Consider the following 20224-nt stretch of genomic DNA (forward strand, 5'->3'; position numbering starts at 1 on the left):
TAGCAGATGAGCTCTTTGACAAGAGCTGTCTTGTATCCATGCCATTCGATGTTAACACATTCCATGTGCTTCTAAGGTCTGATTTGGACTTCCAGGAAGTTGGGGAACTGAATGGTTTTGTGTGTTTGTGTCCATGTGCATGCAATTTCTTTGCTTTTGGAAAAACGCATACTGGAAAAAATAAATTCCATTGTGTGGAATCATACTGATGCCCCCATATTGAAGCAGGGGTGGAACCTTTACACCCACTACAAAACCTCTACTACATGAGCTAAGGGAGTGAGTAACTCATGGCAGTAGTAGGTTATCATCCTCTCTGTGGACCAGCATCTAGATGGGAATGTGACAGTTTCCCTGTGTGCTTCATAGATATTTGCTGATGAGGAATAATGAAATTTGAGAATCTTGTATTCCATTCCAGACTTTGGAGGGTTGTGTACTCTAGTGGGCACAGACTCTTCTGTATGTTCCCCTCAAACTTGATCCCTTCTACCCTGCCCCGTCTCTTCCCCATCCCTGATTCCTTGTTTCAGTCCTATTCTCCTCACCTAGTCACTCCCAGTCTCTACACCTCAGTCTTTTCATCCAGTCTCCTTGCCCAGTCAGTCCTAGTCTCCTCTTCTGGACTCTCAGTCCCAGTCTCCCCCATTAACTCCCAGGCATTCCTTCTTTTTCCCCCCATTCCCATGGCTCGTCATCTGATTTGCATCTTTTCCCCTAGCCTCCAATCACTCACCCACATACCCTGTCCCCACTGACTACCAGGTTCTTTGTCCCAGTTTATTTACCCAGCCAGTTCAGTTCTCTCATCTCCCAGGCTCCTTGTCTCACTCTATTCCCTGCCCCCTAGATCCAGCTCTTATCTGTTCTGCATTCAGATCAGGCAGCTTTCTTCTCCACACTGCCTTGGTTCAGCAGGGGAGGCATTGAGAGCACATGCAAGACAGTTACCCTGCTTTCAGGTCTGATGCCTAGCCCCAGCACACACGAACCCAGAGCTGCAATTGCAGGGAAAGCAGTTCCATGCAGACAAAATCTTTGGGGAATTCAGCTGTGAAGCTCTAGCTAGTCTCTAATGAGCATTGCGAATTGCAGGGTTTTTTTTTTCCAAAAGGTTATCACTTGCCTGATTTGGGGGGATTTTCACAAGCATGGTGAAACGCACATCTCAGACACAAAGTTCACCCCACTGACAAATATCTAGTTCCTACTCCAAAGCATGGGGACGCTAGAACGTCTCAAAAAAGGTTGGTATGATTTTTTTAGCATGGGCAGAACAATATATTTTCCTCAGACCTTATTCTTGGAAACAAGTGAACTGTTTTGGCTGATTTTTTCCCAGAAAATTCAGCCTGAGGCAGACACCGAGCATGAGAAAATTCAACCTGAACAATTAGTTTTGTATAGTTATAAGTAGTTGAAAACAGGAGCCCAACATTCCCATTATAAGACCATTTTAATAATAGGCCGCATTTGTTGCCTGATCTATTCACTGTGTATTGGTTATTTAAGAATTCCCAGTTTAGCAAATTAACACTCTGAGGTTTGACCAGGTTCTAGTTCCAAGACAAGCCCAACAGTTGTTAGAATTATGGTTAAATTGGAAAACCAATGTGCATGTTTGCAACAGTCACACTTAAGAAAAAAGTTCTGAGCTTTCAGTAGTTTTATTAACAAGGTTAGTAAACACAAATGTTGTGATCCAAACAAGAATGTAACAGTAATGCAATATTAACTTTACATCACGTGTCATTTCATATGCATACTCACACAATCCTTGCAAAGACCTAAGAGAAGGGAGACGGGTGATGATCGATGAGGATCCCATTCTATCTCAGGTGTGCTGAACGATTCCAGTGATCAAGGTCTCAACGGTCTAGGCTATGAGTTAGCGCTGCTATGGCTGCCATGAATATTCATAAATGTTTAGCCTCCTTTGCCTGTAACTAACTTCCTCACCCTAATAACGTTGGTGTGTCCTTATTCTATAGGTTACTATACTAATTACCTATCTCAAATGTATTAGCATATGCGTAAGCCCCTATGTTTTCAATTTAAACCGTTTTTTACTGAAAAAGTCCTGGATTTTACAAGAAGTATTTTTTCTGATTTTTCGCCCTACTTTTGTAACATTCAAATATATTAAAAAAATAACTTGTTTTATTAGGAAAATATAATACATTGCATGAGATGTATGTATTACGATAATACATTAGTCTATGTGTATATGCAAAACTGCCTGTTGAAGTAAGGCTATGTATTAGTCTAGAAGATACACACAATAAACAGGCACACATGCAAGCTCTGATCAGAATACGTTTCAGAACACAAGGAAGTATTCGAAAGTTTAAAAAAAAAAAAAAAAAAAAAAAAACAGGAGAAATGGATGAAGTTGAGGATATGGGCTGCAAATGGTGTGGCCCAATTATTAAATGTAAATATTTATAGGCTAATAGTTCTAAGTCTACAACAGTAAACTGTTGATTCAAATGAAAAATTTTATTTGGGGATTAGAGATGTATTGTTTTCTTAAACTCAGAGATGTCGTGTTTTGAGTTCTGTTTTGGTTCTGCACAAACCACATTGAATTTCATTCATCAGAAATTAATCTCCTGAATACTTCTTCCCCATCCTTCCGTCCACCAAAATAAACATCAATATTTACCCAGAAAAATTAATTTTTTCACCAATTTTTCCCCTGTTTTGGTTGTTGTAGTAATAAAAACTGATAAATTCCGGGGAAAAATTAAATAAAATAAAAACAGAAAATGAAGGGCCTTATATAGACATCAGTCAGTTACCAGAGCAATCCTGTGGTTAAGCATCAGTTTTCCTATCCTAAAATACGCAAATGGGCATCCACCGATGTCTTGCAGTTATCTGTCAGCATTTTGTGCAGAATTTCAGCAGAACTGTTTATTGCAAAAATTATATCTTACACCATCTTATGAATTAGGGACACTGTTGATCAACTTACCAGTGCTAAATAAGCCTATCTTATGCTAAATGCTTAAATTAATGTCTTACAGATTTGGGCCTGTAGGCTTCTTGCACAGCTGTCTTATACCTACATTTTATCCTTATACTTAAAAATTGCCTTAATACCGCTAGTTTAACCTAGAGATTACACACTACGCGCGTCACTTACAATATGTGCACACCCAGAATATATACACCTGTCATGACAAGAGAAAAGCTAGTTGATGTGATCTTTAATCCATGGAGCCTTTAGTGGGCTAACTTTGGGGGACGGGACGGTGTTTTTTCAGTCTCATGGAATGTGGAAGAGAGTTTTAATTGTTTCCTCTGAGATTTTTATAATAGATTAATTTGAAATTATATTTTTGACATGATCGAGCATCAGCACTTAGTGTGCTATGTCAAAAAGACACCCCTCATTCTTGGGTCACTGTTTGCCACGCTGCTTCATGAAATAGGTGGGGAGGGGGAAGTTTGAGTTATAAACACTGCAATGGAGTATTAATTAAGGATGTGACAGAGTGCCCCTCTGATGCTATGCACAGTAAATGTAGAGTTGTGCACTTATGGGCAAATTAACCAGCTATACTTGAAGTGCAGTTTGAGGTAACTGTTCTGAGTTACATTACGGAAGCACAGCAGCTTTTATCTTCCTTTTGATAAATGTTTATAAACTTTAAAAGCAAACTTATTCCCCCCCCTTCCCCTCTCTCTCTCTCTCTCTCTCTCCATATAACTAATGCTTGTGTTTTTCCTAGTGCTTTAACTGGATTTTCTGATTGTGTAGTGAACGACTATAAGCCCTTTATCTACTACCTACTAATATTTGAAAGATTCTCATCTTTCCTACATGTCTAGTCTAGCTCTAACAATGTGCTGATAACTATGAACCTCTGGCTTTTCATTGCTGATTTCTAGATCTACTTCATCGAGGAACAAAGAAAACCTTTTACCCATTCTGTTTCTTTTTGTTTAGTGTTTTGTTTACATCTTGTCACAAACTATTATTGAGGGGTAGGTGAGAGCAAAATTTTCAAAGGCACACATGGCAATTAGGCGCCCAACTATTATTGAAAGTCAATGGGAGTTAGGCACTTAACTGCCAGTTGTATCTTTTAAAAAGCTCCTTTATAATTAGCTATATCTGATAAAAGGAAACTAGATGCTTTAACTCTTAGTCGTACACCTCTACCTCGATATAACGCTGTCCTGGGGAGCCAAAAAATCTTACCGCGTTATAGGTGAAACCATGTTATATCGAACTTGCTTTGATCCACCGGAGCACGGAGCCCCGCCCGTGTTGTATCGGGTCGCATTATATCGAGGTAGCGGTGTATTTCTAAAACACATGTACGATACTGATAGTGTTTGCTCAGTCTGCAAATTAGACATTAGCACAGTGTGAAACCAGTTAGTTAAGTAGATGGTCTGCACTGTATGAAATGGCTTAATTTCAAAGTCTTACATATGGCCATAAATTCAGTTTGCCAAAACTGATCATCTGTATCTTCTTTTAGTTTGAGTTTCAGTAACGTCTGTTTTAATACAGCCAAATGTAAAGTCAAACCTCTAGGAACAAGCTTGTAGGCCTTGCATACAGAATGGGGGACTATATCCTGGGAAGCAATGACTCTGAAAAGATCTGGGAGGTCATGATGGATAATCAGTTGAACATGAGCTTCCAGATGTGAGGCCTCATCTGGAGTATTGCATCTAGTTTTGGGCCCCCTACAGAAAGGATGTGGACAAATTAGAGTCCAGCGGAGGGCAACAAAAATGATTAGGGGGCTGGGGAACATGACTTATGAGAGGCTGAGGGAACTGGGCTTATTTAGTCTTGAGAAGAGAAGGATGAGGGGATATTTGATAGCAACCTTCAACTACCTGAAGGGGGTTCCAAAGAGGATGGAGCTCAGCTGTTCTCAGTGGTGGCAGATGACAGAACATTGAGTAATGGTCTCAAGTTGCAGTGGGGGAGATCTAGGTTGAATATTAGGAAAAACTATTTCACTAGGAGGGTGGTGAAGCACTGGAATGGGTTACCTAGAGAGGTGGTGGAATCTCCATCCTTATTGGTTTTTAAGGCCTCGCTTGACAAAGGCCTGGCTGGGATGATTTAGTTGGGGTTAGTCCTGCTTTGAGCAGGGGTTGGACTAGATGACCTCCTGAGGTCTCTTCCAACCCTAATCTTCTGTGATTCTAATGTGATGCTGTGGCCAAAAGCGTTGGCGTGGTCCTTAGATATATAAACAGGGTAATAATGAGTAAGAGCAAGGAAATTATGTTAAGTCTGTGTTTGGCACTGGTGTGACCGGCAGTGGAATCCTGTTTCCAATTCTGACGTCCACAATTCAAGGAGAATGTTGCTAAATTGGAAAGGGTTCAGAGAAGAGAGACAAGAATGATAAAGGATTGGAAAACCTGCCTTCTCTTGAGGACCTTTAGTCTATCAACCTGTTTAGTTTAACAAAGTGATGGCTATGGAGTGACTTGTTCGCAGTTCATAAGAAACTACATAGGGAACAAATATTTGATAATGAATTCCTCAGTCTAACTGACAAAGGTATAACAAGATGAAGTGGCTGGAAGTCGAAGCTAGATGAATTCAGACTAGAAACCAAGGCATAATTTTTTAACAGTGAGGAAGGGTTGTGTGGATTCTCCATCATTTTTAAAACCAGATTTAGTGTTTTTCTAAAAGATGCACTCTAGTTCAAACAGGACTTTAATTCCAGGAAGTTCAGTGACCTGTGCAGAGCAGGAGATTAGATTACATAATCACAGTGGTCGTTTCTGGCCTTATACTCCATTATTTCTAACCATTCAGTATCATTAGATTTAACACATGAATATTCAGCAGGAGGGGAAAATATTTTAAAGAATGCTTGCCAGCTGTTGCACCTTCCAAGTTAATACTTGTTTTGGAATGCCCTATATGGGTGGCCAAATTGCATATTTGGCTGGTAGTCATGTCAATATCAACGTAAGTTTGCAATCTTGTTGGGGGTAAAAATAGTTAAACCCTGAAACCTTCAGGAAAGTTAATGTGACAATTAAAACCATAACAAACTAGTTAATGCTGTAAGAATCAGCGCTAAACATTGAGCACTACCAAAAGCTAGTGTGGAAAATTTTTTAAATGCTTAATACCATTGAGAAAGGAGCAGATTTATCTTCATACTTATACATCAGATTTTCCTTTTATGGTGTTTCTTTTATGCTATTAATTTACAAGAACAATTCACATTACTGTGGACACTGTGGACTGAAGATACAGTCTTGCTGCTATAGAGCCATTTGAATTTTCAGTTCTGTGTCTTTGATTTCTGTACACTTCCTCCTTTCTTTATTTTCCTTTGGGTTTAAGTTTGATAATAGCAGCAAGTGCTTTCTGACATTGAAATTCCTGAGAGCGTTGGTATGGAATTACAGTAATGTGTTGTGGCTTGGGCCCCTCGCAGGAGTGTATCTCGCAGTCAGCAGTGAAAACCAAGTTTGAACAGCACACTATCAGAGCTAAACAGATAATAGATACTGTGAAAAACATTATGGACGCCATAAATGTGGCAGCAGCAGAAAAAAGGTAGGAGTCTTTTGTTTTTGGTATATCCAGATCATAGAGAGAGAACCATTTCCATTGCATTAATTTCCCTGTACTAGTCTAGACTTTAAAGTTCACTTATTCCTACTAGCAAGAGGTGGGTAGGGAATTTCTTTCACTGTTCAGTTTTAATACTGCTCACTCGCACCATTTCCTTATGTTTACTTGTTCTGTGTGAGGAGAAGCAAAACAGTTTTGAGGTGTGTCCAAGGATCACTGCATTCATGTTGTTGCTTTCTTCATTGTTAATGGATTACGAAGGTGGTTAGTTGACCCTATGAGCTTGTTTTTTGAGTCTTCATTTTAGAACTGTAAGGAGTCTTTCTTGTTGTAACCACCATTTTAGAAGCAATACTGAAGCCCATCTCATCTATAATGTCCTGTAAAGGGAAAAGGGTGAATGAGCAGGAGAGTGTGAGGGGAAAGTGACAGCCAGGCAGCTTGCCAGTGGTTAAAATATCACTTTGGGTGGACGGAGCTCATGTGAGCAATCTGGTCTGTGTCACCTTTGCTCCTAGTAATATTTCTTTCCTCCTTTTGCTTATCTAATACTTTCACAATTGTATTGATTTTTTTGCTTCTGAGACTGTCACATACTCTTCGCACTTTGAGTAAAAAAATTTCTCCTAACTGCCCTTGATGCCTGGTCTTTTCTTACCTCCAGCTAATGTGCTGTTGTATATTAACCTCTCCAGTTTCCCTCCTTTCTACCTGTGCTCCTCAATAATGTATCCTTCAGTGGACTACACAATCCCCCCACTAAATCTCAGACCCTTCCTGAATGCACCAGCTTCTGAGAGTTTTGCATTTACATCCCTAATCTGATGCATTTTGTCAGATCTTCGATTAATTCTAAGAATGCCACTCTTGAAGTCCTCCTCTTGCATCCATTGCTTCGTTCTCTAACTCTGCTCTGCCCCTCCCTAGATCATTTGAATCAGCATGTGGCGTGGCCACTGGCTGTTCAATTTATGTAACTTAAGCCTTTAAACTATCCTCATTTGAGCTATGGGCCCAGCACTTCTTGAGAGAGTAATATGTGGTGCAGTTTGGGTGTTTTTATTTTTCCTGGTCTTCAAGATGAGAAATACAGTTTCATTGTTAAGCAGCAATCAAATGGTGCCAGTGAGCAGTAATAGGGCAGTCTGGTCAGAGGAATTGTCTCCACTAATTTGTAGAGATAAGTTAAGACTTAGAGGGCCAGTTTCACAAACAAGATTCTTCCCCTACCGCCCTTTCTTTTTCTTTAGTAATGATACATACAACAATTGGTACCCGAATTCCAAACGCACTCTTTGTAACAGAGATTCTGTATGAAAAGCTAACTGTAATCAGTTACATTAAGAAATAGCTGTAAACTCAATGTGTATTATACTTGCATTCTGACAAGTAGGACATTTGCTTATGTCAGTTGATAGCTTTGTCAGCCCAATATGACTTCCAATTCTTTTGACTGCTTAATAAACCCTCCTGTATTAATTATTCATCCATGCTGGATTTATTACATTTCTTTGTACTCTTATGTTTCTGGGAGAACGGCTAGTGATGGTGATTTCTTTTCTGTTACTTTAGAGTTCATTCAATGGAAGAGCGAGAGGACCAGAAAGATAGGTTGGAATTTGTTCGAAACCAACTGAACATTTTAACAGAGGATATTAAGAAAAAAATCAAACAGGTTACTGAGGAAGTAGAGAACAAGGTGGGTTGCATACAAAGAGCAAATATCTTAGATCCAAACAAAGAAGGGAATATTTTCCATCTTTAAATTCACAGTTTGGTGGCTAACCCTGGTTTTCTTTGAGTAGTGTCCCTACGGGTGCTCCAGTTCAGATGTGCATGTATCCCATGCGCCTTCAATTGGAGACTTTTACTAGCAGTGCCCATGTGGCCCATGCACACATCCTCATGTACCCCCCCACCAAAGGCTATATAGGGCTGAACAGGTGAACTGCCTTCAGTTCCTTCTCAATTGCCATGGCCTGAGAGAGCAGCTTAGCATGTCCACCTTGAGTGTGCCTCATCCAATTAGAATTGTTTTCTTAAGTACTCGTTTAGCTTAATATAGTTGTTAGTTTAGTTTTACTAGTGAGATGAGTGCCTTTTTTCCTCTCTCCTCTCTTTGGGGAGACTTGCCTTCCTTGGGAGGGTATGCCAAGCTCTCTGGGTTTCAACATTGCTAACTGGGATGGCCTCCCAGCAAGTAAGGCAATGGCCATTCCAAGTGTTTTAGCTGCCTAGGAGAGTCACACATTCCACAGAAATGTAACTTCTGTTCAGCCCTTAGATCCAGGGCAAGGAAGAATTAGTAGATCAAGCTCTCTTTGTCCTGCTTCAGAGCCAGATTGGGAGAATCCCTTGTACCTCAGTCTCTGGGCAGATCTAGTGCCCCTTCGACCTCGGCTCAATACCCCACAGAAAGGGGATGGTTCCAGAGACCTCCAGAGGCCCCAGGAAGTTTGCTCCGAAAAGACCTTGGTTTCCCACTAGGTCAACGGTCTCAGAATCATGGACCTCTCTGCCTGGTACCATAGAGGCTACGGTTTCCTTCGGCACTGACGGGGCTGGGAGGACCCGAAGTTCACAAGACCCCCATTTGAACTAATGGTGACCTGTACCTTTCTGAACCAGTCTATGAAGATGGCCTTTTTTAATAGTCGTTATATTGGCTTGAAGAGGTGGAGAAATCAGGACCTTGATGGTGGATCCTCCTTTTACAGTATTCTTCAGAAACAAGGTTTCCCCTATGTCCGCACTGTAAATTCCTACGTAAGGTGTCATTTGAGTTTGATCTGAACCAGTCCTATCCATTTAACTTTTCCCCCCACCCCACCCTCCAACCATATAACTCAGGACAGGAAGCTACCTTAGACATCAGATGAACATTGGCCTTCTATCTAGATAGGACCAAACCATTTTGGAAACCTCTTAGACTATTTATTTCCATTGTGAACAGATCTAAGAGATCCACTGTTTCTATCCAGAGGCTACTGAGGTGGATTTCAGCGTGTCTTTTCACTTGCTATGATGCTGCCAATGCCCAACTTCCTGCTAGGGTATTGGCCCACTGTACAAGGTCACAATCAATGTTGCTGGCCCTACTTAAGGATGTTTCAGTAATTGAGATCTGCACAGTTACCACATTGTTTTCAATACGTACTTTCTCCAAACACTGTCTTGGTCCAGGCCTCTAGATCTGATGCAGCAGTTAGCAGTGCAGTTCTGTCTTCAGTTCAGGACTCTATTCCGAAGCCCCCACCTCCTCCTGGGGATACTGCTCCAAAGTCCCCTGAAATGGAGCACCAATAGGGACACTACTTGAAGAAGGAGGAAAGGTTACTCACCCTGTGAAGTAACTGCGTTCTTCAAAGTGTATTTCTTTCTCCTCTGCTTTGGAGTTTCCTCTGTGGGACTTTGCGGTAGAGAAGGAACTGAGGGTGGTTCACCTGTGCAGCCCTATGTAGCCTCAGCAAGTCTAAGCCCTGCCTCTGTTGCTGTGCTCCCTGTGCTCGTGTGGCTACACTGCTGTCTGGCTACACTGCTACATTTATAAACACTAGTTGGAAGAGTGCTAGCATGAGTACATAGATGCGATTTCCCCCTGCACACATACATAGCTTTTAGCGTAGACATAACTAGTTCTTTGAGATGTGTTGTCCACATGTATTCCACAACCCGCCTTCCTTCTCTGCTACTCTGGAATCCTACATCAACTGGATTCTGCTTCAGTGAAGGAATTGAAGGTAGGTTTCACTCGATTCACCCTTTGTCTTCAGCTGTCAGGTGCCAGAAGGCAATGTCCCAATTGGCCGCCACTATTTAAATCGATTCTGATCTCCCATGAATGGGGTGAATGTGCACCAGAAGTGGAATACATGTGGATAATGCATCTCAAAAGACTGCGGTTACTGTAGGAGGAGAAGTAGCCATTCTTAAATTACTTCTGGAATCTTCTTTAACGGAGATGTCTGGAAAAATAAGGTCGGAGGCTGCAGATGGTGGCCCCCTTTATCTGTCAGAACTAGCTAATTCATGAGGTGCTCTTTACATTGGAGGGGGATTTGAACAACAGACTGCTAACTGTTCACATTTTTTGATTAATCATCATAATGAGCAAAATGTTTTTAACCTAAATAATCTAGTGTTGCAGTTAGCATTTTAATAATTTCCTCCTTTGCATTTTTTTGTTTTGTTTTGTTTTAATGGAAATCTTCTATTGCCATGTCTACATTTTAACATTTTCAGGTTTCTTCTGCGATGACTGATGAGATTTGTCGACTCTCTGTTTTGGTTGATGAATTTTATTCTGATTTTCACCCTTCTTCACAAGTATTGAAGCTGTATAAAAGTGTAAGTAGTACCTGAGTGGTTTGATGAAAATAATTTGTCATTCACCTTGGCTCCTAGTTCTACCTTTTAGTATGTTAGTTTTAATAATTCATGCACTGTATACTCTTCAGGGAATTCTGTGCCGCTGCACAATGTAGAATTTGCGCAGAATTAATGTTCTATGGAGAATTTCATTTCCCCACACACACACAGAATTGGTGCTGCTGGCTGCCATTAGGGGCTGCTGGACCCAGCAGAGCCCAGCTCTCCAGCTCACAAATACAAGACACTGCCAGGGATGGGGAGGAGGGGAAGCTGGAGAGCTCTGGGCAGCTTCAGTTCCCAGCAGGCAGTGTGCAGAAAACTCCATAAAGTCCAGGACCCAGCATCAGGCTGTTTCTCTCACTGGGCTCTAAGGGGGAGGCGGTCCTGCGGAGCTGCTGGCTGCCATTAGGGGTTGCTGGACCCAGCAGAGCCCAGCTCTTCAACTTGCAAATTTTGCATTGTGCAGTGGTGCAGAATTCCCCCAGGAGTATATAGTATGTGAATTATTAAAAGTAACATAGTAAAAGCTATGAACTAGGAGCAGGTGTCTGGGTTGGGGAGGCACCCCCCCCAGAGCCCAGCCATGGGGAGTTAGGGAGTGCAGGTGTCTGGGCTGGGGTGGTGCCCTGCAGTTGGGCTCTGGGAGGATAGGTGGCATTGCTGTCTGGGGAGCGGGGGACGCGGGCGGGCATAAGGGTGTGTGTGTCTGGGCTGGGGGAGGGGAGGGTGTCCCGGCTGGGCTCTGGGGACTAGGGGGTGCAGGTATCTGGGGCAGGGTGCCCCGTGACTGAGCTCTGAGAGTGGGGGTGTCTGAGATGGGAGCGGCAGAGCTTTCCCCCAATATGTGCCCAGTTGACACATGTGACACACCCAGATTGAGGTGCCCAACAAAAGCATAACAGAGAAACAGGAAGTGGGTTGTCGTAGGGTTTTCTTTAACTCTGCTCCGGGGGGAACGGGGGACAGACTCTTTTTTGTTGTCTGTATTGTTACAGACATACTTGCTGATAGGTATTTTGAAATAAAGTACCAAAATACTGGTGTGATTATATTGTTGTTTTGACAAATAAAAGATACAGAATTTTAAATTCCCCCAAGAATAACTGTACATTGTTTTGTGTAGGTAGTGTTCTTTCTTAACAGTTTTATTATCCAATGTATCTGTGTATTTCTGTTATTAAATTAGATTACAATAACTAAACATGATGGGGAGAAAGTTGCAAAAGATTTTGGAATTGTTTCCATGTTAGAGTTCGGGGGGAGAGGGAATTCAAGTTTTTTATTAATTGAAATTTTTATCAGAATGGTCACTAAAATTTTTAGTTTGGTTTATATTTACTGGTTTTTCATAGATGAAACATTTTGCTAACCACTTTGAGAATACTTTTGATATAAATTCAATTACAAAAAGTCACAAATTCACTGGACACAACAATTCGTGGAAATTTTCACTTTAAAAAAAGGCCATTTTTTGTTGTTTGAATTTCTACCAACTTTAACAGTAACTTTTAAAAGGAGCATACATTCCAAGATAGTCTCATGAGCCTGGTACTCAGAGGCCCTGATCATGCTCCCATTAAAGTGCATGTCAAAATTTCCATTGACTTTAATGGTGTGGAGTCAGTCTTCTATTGAGCAAGTAATCTACATTTCTAGGATTGAATGAGTATTCTACCTACCATCACTGCTCCCAAAGCATTTATACTTTGACTTCCACCAATATTGTTGATTGGTTTCTCTTTGTTCAGGCCAGTGAGGTGGTTGCCATCAAACCAAGACAATTCTGACTTTCCAAAGTAATATAGTGGCATTATGCCAGGGGTGGGTAAATTTTTTGGCCCGAGGGCCACATCTGGGTATGGGAATCGTATGACGAGCCATGAATGCTCATGGAATTTAACAATTCAGAGATATTCAAATAAACTTTATTTAATAAAGATACATTTTAGTGGAAATAAACATAAAACCTTACTTACTATTATAAATATACTGTCATAACAACGTATTACAATAATTAAACCACACTTACCCCCTTTCCATACCCTCTTTGATTAATGTGAACAATGCAGCTGGTCACCCTTAACAATGGAAAATTAACACTACTAAAACATCAGTGTCACGTAAGCCAACAAGTAGCAGGCATGTGGACTTGCACGTTCCAGGCTCTGATGGCATGTGAAGTGCATTTGGGTTGTGCAGCTGGAGTAACATGCATGCCCTCACGCCCGTCACGCAGGTCCTGAACATGCAGGAGCGCCGGGCGGAGCAGGGCAACCCCGCGACCCCGCTCCCTGGCAGGAGAGGGGCAATGGAGCTTGAGTGCCAGATTAAAAGGTCTGATGGGCCAGATGAGGCTGGTGAGCCGTAGTTTGCCCACTCCTGCATCATTCTCTCTGAAACAGTTGTACTGAAAACTGAGACACATTTTTCAGCTACTTTTTTAATGATCGCAATGTTACAGATATCAGCCCTTTTTAAAATTCTAGTTACCGTATATACTCAATCATAAACTGGTTCGTTTATAAGCCACCCCCAGGATGGATAAGTAAAAATGGAAATTTTTTATGACCCATTCATAAGCCGACCCTATAATTCAGGGGTCAGGAAACTTTGGCTCCCAGGCCATCAGGATAAGCCGCTGGCGGGCCGAGACAGTTTGTTTACGTCGAGCGTCCGCAGGCACAGAGGTAAACCTAAGTAAACAAAGTGTCCCGGTGCGCCAGCGGCTCACCCTGATGGCTGGGACAGCAACTGGTGGGGAAATTTGGCGGGGGAGAAGCTGGGGGTCAGGGGAGTAACTCCTGTGACCACCTCCCATATGACCCCACTAGCCTGGGACTCCCACACTCTCCCCATCCCATCCCTTCCCACCTTAGCTGGGGTGGGCCAGGTGAGGATGTCTCTGGCCTGGCCAGAGCTGCTCTGGCCGGACAGGCGGCACGGCCGCAGCCTTCTCCGGTGGGCCGGGCCGGGTGGCGCAGCTGCTTCGGAGGCTGGGGGGAGAGCAACGTGACCAGAAGCGGAGACACTCTGGCCGCGCCTCTTCCCTTCTGGCTCTGCTGGCTGTGCAGCCTCTCTTTGCCCCCTCTGTTGGGGGGAGGGGCTGTGTCCCACCTCTCCCTCTCTATACCCGTTCATAAGCCGACCCCCTTCTCCGGTGCTTCCCTTTTTTACTAAAATAATTCGTCTTATAAACGAGTATATACGGTAGTTTACCATGAGAATTTATAATTTGAGTGCATGATCATTCTCCAAGTTCTCCTCCTCCCCACCATGGATAACAATATGTTCAAAGATTATAGGGATTTCTTGCGTTCAGCATATTTCAAAATTGTTCTAACATAGCTGGCTTGTTGATATTAACTTATGTACATGCTTTCTTCATGAAACATTAGGAGCTCAACAAGCACATAGAAGATGGTTTGGGAAAAAACCTGGCTGACCGTTGCTCCGCTGAAGTCAATCAGTCAATGCATCAGTCACAGCAGGAAATGATTGGTAATATTTATACAGAGTAATGTTACTTTCACACAAATATGAGTCTTCAGCTTAACCCAAAAAGGACTTTGTCTGCGTAAAGTTGTTGTTTGTATTGGGGCAGCATCAAGAAGTCCCAATCATAGGTCACAGCCTCATATGCTAAGCACTGTACACATGAATAATGGAGAAACCGTTCCTCCCTTAACAATGTTTAATCCAAGTAAATTCCTACTTTTACTTGTTCCTGTCTAGACAATTACATACTGTGACTGGGATTTACTGAGTTATAATCTTATAACGCTTTACAGATCCAAAGTGCTATGCAACTGTTACTTCCCACAGGGCTTGTGCGGATTGGGTAGGAGTAATTATTATCCCGATTTGGAGAAGCTGTGAAACCGAGATTAAGTGATTTATTTGCCTGAGGTGATACACTGAGTTAGTGGTAGAACTGAGATTAGAACACAGGACTTCCCCACTGACTCTAGATCTGCTACCTTTCTTCCCTTCCTGTGTGTCTTTAACCTCTGTATGGCTAGCTTAGGGAAGGGAACTGAGTAAAATAACTTGAATTGACAGTGGCAGTGTTAAAATATAGGCAGTACCTGATTGTCAGATATTTCTTCAGTGTAAGCCTTATCCTAGTTCACTCAGTGCAAACTAGGATTCTATCCTGAAGCTCACGTTTTGGTGCGGTCTCCTGTTTCTCTACTCCTTTTGTTAAACACCAGTCCAACCACCCAGTCTGAACTGATTCCTGCTAATGAAACAGTCAGGTCTTGAGGAAATATATGAAGCCTTTAGTGACCTATTCCTGAGATCTTGAGAAGTCACCTCTTCTTTATTTCTACCCAAGGCTATTGGGATTGGCCAAGTAGTCCTTTGTCCATCCTGGACTTCAGGACTCTAGCTAGAGATCTTTCTGATTGGTTCAGTTAATCTCTGACCATTTTTCCCCTTCTTGTCACCACTGCCTTTCTGGATGGCTTTTTCTTTTTCCATTTTGTTTCGCTGGAATGATCAATAGTTGATCCTAATGGGACAAATAACGTTTAAACTGTGCAGTGCACAGAGCTGAGCACTCTCTTAATTATAATGCAAATTGCTAAGTAGACAAACTGGTAGGTTAGGCCTCAGTTAATACTGTTGCTTAGGTGTTTGTATCTGGCTTTTTGAATTTCGAATTAGTGCATCATATGACCATCCCAAGATGGAGTAAAGTTTTGCATAGTAATTGAATTTTGCTCATCCACTTTGTTTTTAGAAAATCTGACGCCATTATTACCTTCTGGTGTTCAGAATCAGCTTCAGTTGCTAATTCCATGCAGGAAGTTTGACCTCAGTTACGATTTGAACTGTCACAGTCTGTGTTCAGATTTTCAAGAGGATATCACGTTCCGCTTTTCCCTGGGGTGGACCACCCTTGTAAACCGCTTCCTAGGCCCAAAGAATGCTCATAGAGTGCTACTCGGGCTGGCAGATCCAACCTCACAGGTGAGTGCTTCCCAGGTCTTTCAGAATGGATTGGGTTGTATCTGATGTTTTCTATACATTATTTTACATGTGTATTAATAACTTGGTGTGTTGTCTGCTCACCATGTTCCCTTTGTCTGAAACTTGTTTTGGTGAGGGTTGTTATTACTGGGTTATATTCATGGATGAAATGGAGCCAGAACATCTTTCTAGTACTTCCTGCAGCTACTGTGTGTTCTTGAGGACTCTGATTTTTGTTTTACCTCTGTATCTAACCTTGTGGTCACCTCTTCATTTACAGTTTTTGTATAATTAAAGTGGAGCAAAGCCAGTCCTACTTCCCTCAATCTTATGGACTGTCTGACTAGTTGGGGCAATGGAGTTTTTAAATGTCAACACTAACAAGTGGAAAGAAACTATGGTTTCCTGCTGTTGTGATAAATGTAGCAATAGCCGCTAGGGCTCCAGATGTTATCCCTCCCTGCTCCCCTTATAAAGCTGGAGAGGCTGTTCAGATCTGGGATTTTGGTTCAGCCCATCATGAGGTCACCATGAAATTTGGTTCTAGGGTCCACTTAGAACTTTGCCCTAGCTTCAAAGTAAAAAAAAAAAAAAAAAAAAAAAAATCATGGGTGGATGGGTCCATTTGTAGGGGAGTGAAGGGCTGAAAGAACTGCCAGATGGGCACAGGGCTGCTAGAATAGTGGAGAGTGGCTAGGAGTTGATGAGGCAGAGTGGGAATCGAACAGAACTAACTACAGTCCATTCTAGAAGCCTTAATTATATTTCAGGAATTTGGGGCAGCTCTTCGCTTCTTGACCCACCCCTGTCTGGGTTGATGAGGAGATTTTCAGGAAAGACCCATCTCTTGTTAAGTTACTAATCAGTTTGCTGAACAACTAATACTCCATTACTGCTGTTCAGGGTTAAACAAATGAAGAGCATTTTTGAATCTCCGATGATCTTATCCACTTAAAAACAAACAAACAAACAATTTTTAACCCTGCTTATGGGAAAGCAAAATAAATAATAAAACCAAGCAGTTTGTTCTAGAGTTCCATAATGCTTATCACTCCGTTTGCCTTATTCTGCTCTTCTAGATCCCTCGTCCTTTAGCTTCCACCCCCTCTGCCACCTGTCTTCCTGCCGTAACTCCAGAGAACATATCACAGGAGGAACTCATGGTTTCTTTGGTAACGAGTTTAGCTTCACTAACATCACGGACATCTATGAGCATCATCATCGTTGGAGGAGTGGCAAGTAGCATTAGCAACCACCTCTATAAATGGAAAGCATGGCAGAGACTATTCCAAATGTACTCTTTTGACTGTTTGGGATGCCATCACTGCTGCATAGAATTCATGCTTGCTCTTTAGAATCAGTCTAATTAGCAATAGGCCTAGTCCTCAGATGGCATGAATCAGCATAGCTCCATTCAACTCATGACTTAAAAAGAACTATGTCGAATGAAGTTAGTCTTACTAAACAATAGGTGCACTTTCCTTTCGTGCGCTTGATAAGCCCCTTGCAATCACAGGTGAAATCTAAAAATTAGTATTTAGCACAGTAAAGAATTGTTTGCTAATCAGTTTAGCCAAGGTTTCTTTGTAAATGGCTACAGAATAGTTAATTTAAAATACTTAAACTGAGTGATCAGTTTATTAGATTTCTTTGGTCTCCATTGTGGGTTTTTTTAAATTTACTCGTCATAGGCAAAGGCTCCAGGAATCAGTCATGCTGTACTCTAACCTATATGACTCTACACCATGGTTCCAATCCTGCAACTCTTACTTATGTGAATAAGGGATGCAAGATCTCTGGCATCAGAACCACTTTGCAAACTAGATGGGGTATCTAGGATAAATACTTTTTGTCTAATGCAGCAAAATCTTTACATCTTCATGGCTAAATAGCACTGCAGTAAAGGGTATAAGATGCATTAAATGCTCGTAGTAAGTATGTAATAAGAAAACTGGCTGAGTAGGGTCATGTTGGAGCCTATATTTATTCCATACAAATGTGCTCAGTTTTTAAATTATAAAATGATTTGATTTTTTTTTTGTCAGACTCAATTTGGAATTGGTGAGAGTTTTGCTTTCTGCCTCTTACTTTATCACTAGCAATAAAGATTCTGTAATCTGAATCTAGCTAACAGTTCTGCAGCTGACGCACAAGGCAGATGTAGCTGAGTTGCTCTGCAGTGCTACCTGGATGAAAAACATGTTTTGTTAATCCAGTCGGACAGAAAGGTACAAAGAGAGCAAAAACCTTAAACAGGAAGTTGACACTTTTCTATCTTCTTCTAATTCTGACCGTACTCTGACAAAATACATTCCATAGAGCGACTGTCACATAACTCAGCTCAGGTCATGAAAAGATGCTTCTTTTTCAGGTTTGGAGAACTGTAGGCTGGAAACTCATCTGTCTTTCCCTAAGCATGTATGGAGTATTGTATCTCTATGAGAGACTAACCTGGACAACTAAGGCAAAAGAGAGAGCCTTTAAACAGCAGTTTGTAAACTATGCTACTGAAAAATTGCAGATGATTGTCAGTTTTACTAGTGCAAATTGCAGCCATCAAGTGCAACAGTAAGTATTATACTTATCACTGTAGTCACTAATACAGGAAATACATTTCAGTGGATAATCTATGTGCATGTATTTATCAATGAAAGTTACAATAGAGACTTGAAAAGATGCTAAGTAAGAAGGTTTAAAGGTCAACTTGAAATCGATTCAATTTAAAAAAATGAGCTAAAGTTGGGTCGATTACTATGGTGGCAAAGAATCCCCCTTTCATATTTTGTATGGTTTTACAGTCCTGTTTTGCACTTCACTGTTCGTGTAAAGACCTCACATAGCCACGATTACCTTTCTGACCGTACCGGGGGAGAAAGAAAATGACTATACACAAAGTGGAGGGAAAAAATATTCTTTCAGCTACAGTAGCCTTAGGTGGTGGTTGAACAAGGGGGGAGGGGAACTTCTCAGAAGTGTGGCTTTTAAGTTGATTGAGCCCCTTTAACAAAATGCTTATTTTTAATGAAGGAATTTTATGGACATTGTTTCACAGAAAAAGCATCACTTTTCTGGAGCTGTAGTTTTGTTAACCTTGGTTTGCGCATTCTTACTCTCTTTACTTGACTTTAAACTAGTCCAGTTCATGTTTAAGAGCAGTCGCCAGCAAGCTTCCTTAGTGCCTAAGCACTTACATTATGCAATTTTTCATTAGCACTTAGCAGCAAAAAATATTCATGCTGTTGCAGAGAGATGAAAATAATGCCTTTCTTTTCCCATCATTCAGAGACGTTTTGACTTGTACAATAAAAAGCACTTATGGAAAAAGGATGGTGGGACAGATTCATGCCTAGCGTAATTCCATCTAAATCAGGCTGAAGTGGATTAAGTTATGCCAGGGATGAACTTGGCCTGTAACATTTAAGCCTTTTATCTTGTGTTTAAGATGCCTTTTTAAATGGTCTGTTTCTTTTGGATAAATGGGGGATTTACACAATAACAAAAGAGACAACTCATATGGGTATTACAGCATAATTATTTGAAGTCCTACAGTTAATTTGTGCCTGATGATAACTGTGCTTACCCTGGCAAAACAGCAGAATGTGAAATTCTTACCCCAACTTGTATCCATCTGAGGATCTAGAATGATTCTCAATCGCTATGTGCAGTTTCTCTGCCAAGCAGCTTACTGTATAAATATGAGAGTACGTCTCTGTTCTAATAGGCAGCCATAGTCGCATCCTTTTCACTAACACTGAATCACTTAAGACTCAGGATGATGGCTTGGCTTTTAGAACCTTCACCAGTTTCACTATATTCAGTGTTCTGAAAGGACTGCTTCCCTCACTCCTCGAGTGACCACATCTCCGTTCTATCGGGACAGTCCTGGAGGTTTTGTAAGATGTCTCGGTGTCCCAGGAACGTTTTCTGAGCCAGTTTGAATTGTCCTGGTTTTTCATTTAATCTATCAAAATGTTCGTTCGGTATTGTTGTTCCAAACAGAACTGGCTCTGTATTTACCAGGGACAGTCAGTCAGTGGAAGGAGCGTTCAATGTGGTGAACACGGTTTGAAGCGATGACAAAAGTCAAATGAATATAGACTCTATCAAAGCTGTCAGTTTGCTCAATTTGAATGTTGGTGACACTTGTTCCGTGTTTCACGATAAACTCATTCAGATGCTAAGGGCTAGATTGAGAAAGCTACTTAGGCCTAAGAGCTTAAGTCCAACAGCTTTGCACATGCCTAGTGGTGGGAACCGTGCCTAAAGGCTTGATGCTGCTAACTAGTTGCTCACAGCCCT

General features: G+C 41.5%; 1 protein-coding gene across 4 annotated transcripts in view; it reads left to right on the top strand.

The window, feature by feature from the left end:
- MFN1 (mitofusin 1) overlaps positions 1-20224 on the top strand; it is a 47748-nt gene that overhangs the window by 23855 nt on the left and 3669 nt on the right. For all 4 annotated transcript variants that reach the window (XM_054039028.1, XM_054039029.1, XM_054039027.1 and 1 more), the window contains 7 exons: positions 6441-6562; positions 8153-8279; positions 10823-10927; positions 14347-14449; positions 15696-15925; positions 17005-17160; positions 18297-18493. In XM_054039028.1, coding sequence (XP_053895003.1) covers positions 6441-6562; positions 8153-8279; positions 10823-10927; positions 14347-14449; positions 15696-15925; positions 17005-17160; positions 18297-18493 — 1040 coding nt within the window. The remainder of the gene's footprint in view (positions 1-6440; positions 6563-8152; positions 8280-10822; positions 10928-14346; positions 14450-15695; positions 15926-17004; positions 17161-18296; positions 18494-20224) is intronic.

The sequence above is a fragment of the Malaclemys terrapin genome, chromosome 9 (assembly GCF_027887155.1).
Source record: "Malaclemys terrapin pileata isolate rMalTer1 chromosome 9, rMalTer1.hap1, whole genome shotgun sequence".
In the NCBI taxonomy this organism is placed as follows: domain Eukaryota; kingdom Metazoa; phylum Chordata; order Testudines; family Emydidae; genus Malaclemys; species Malaclemys terrapin.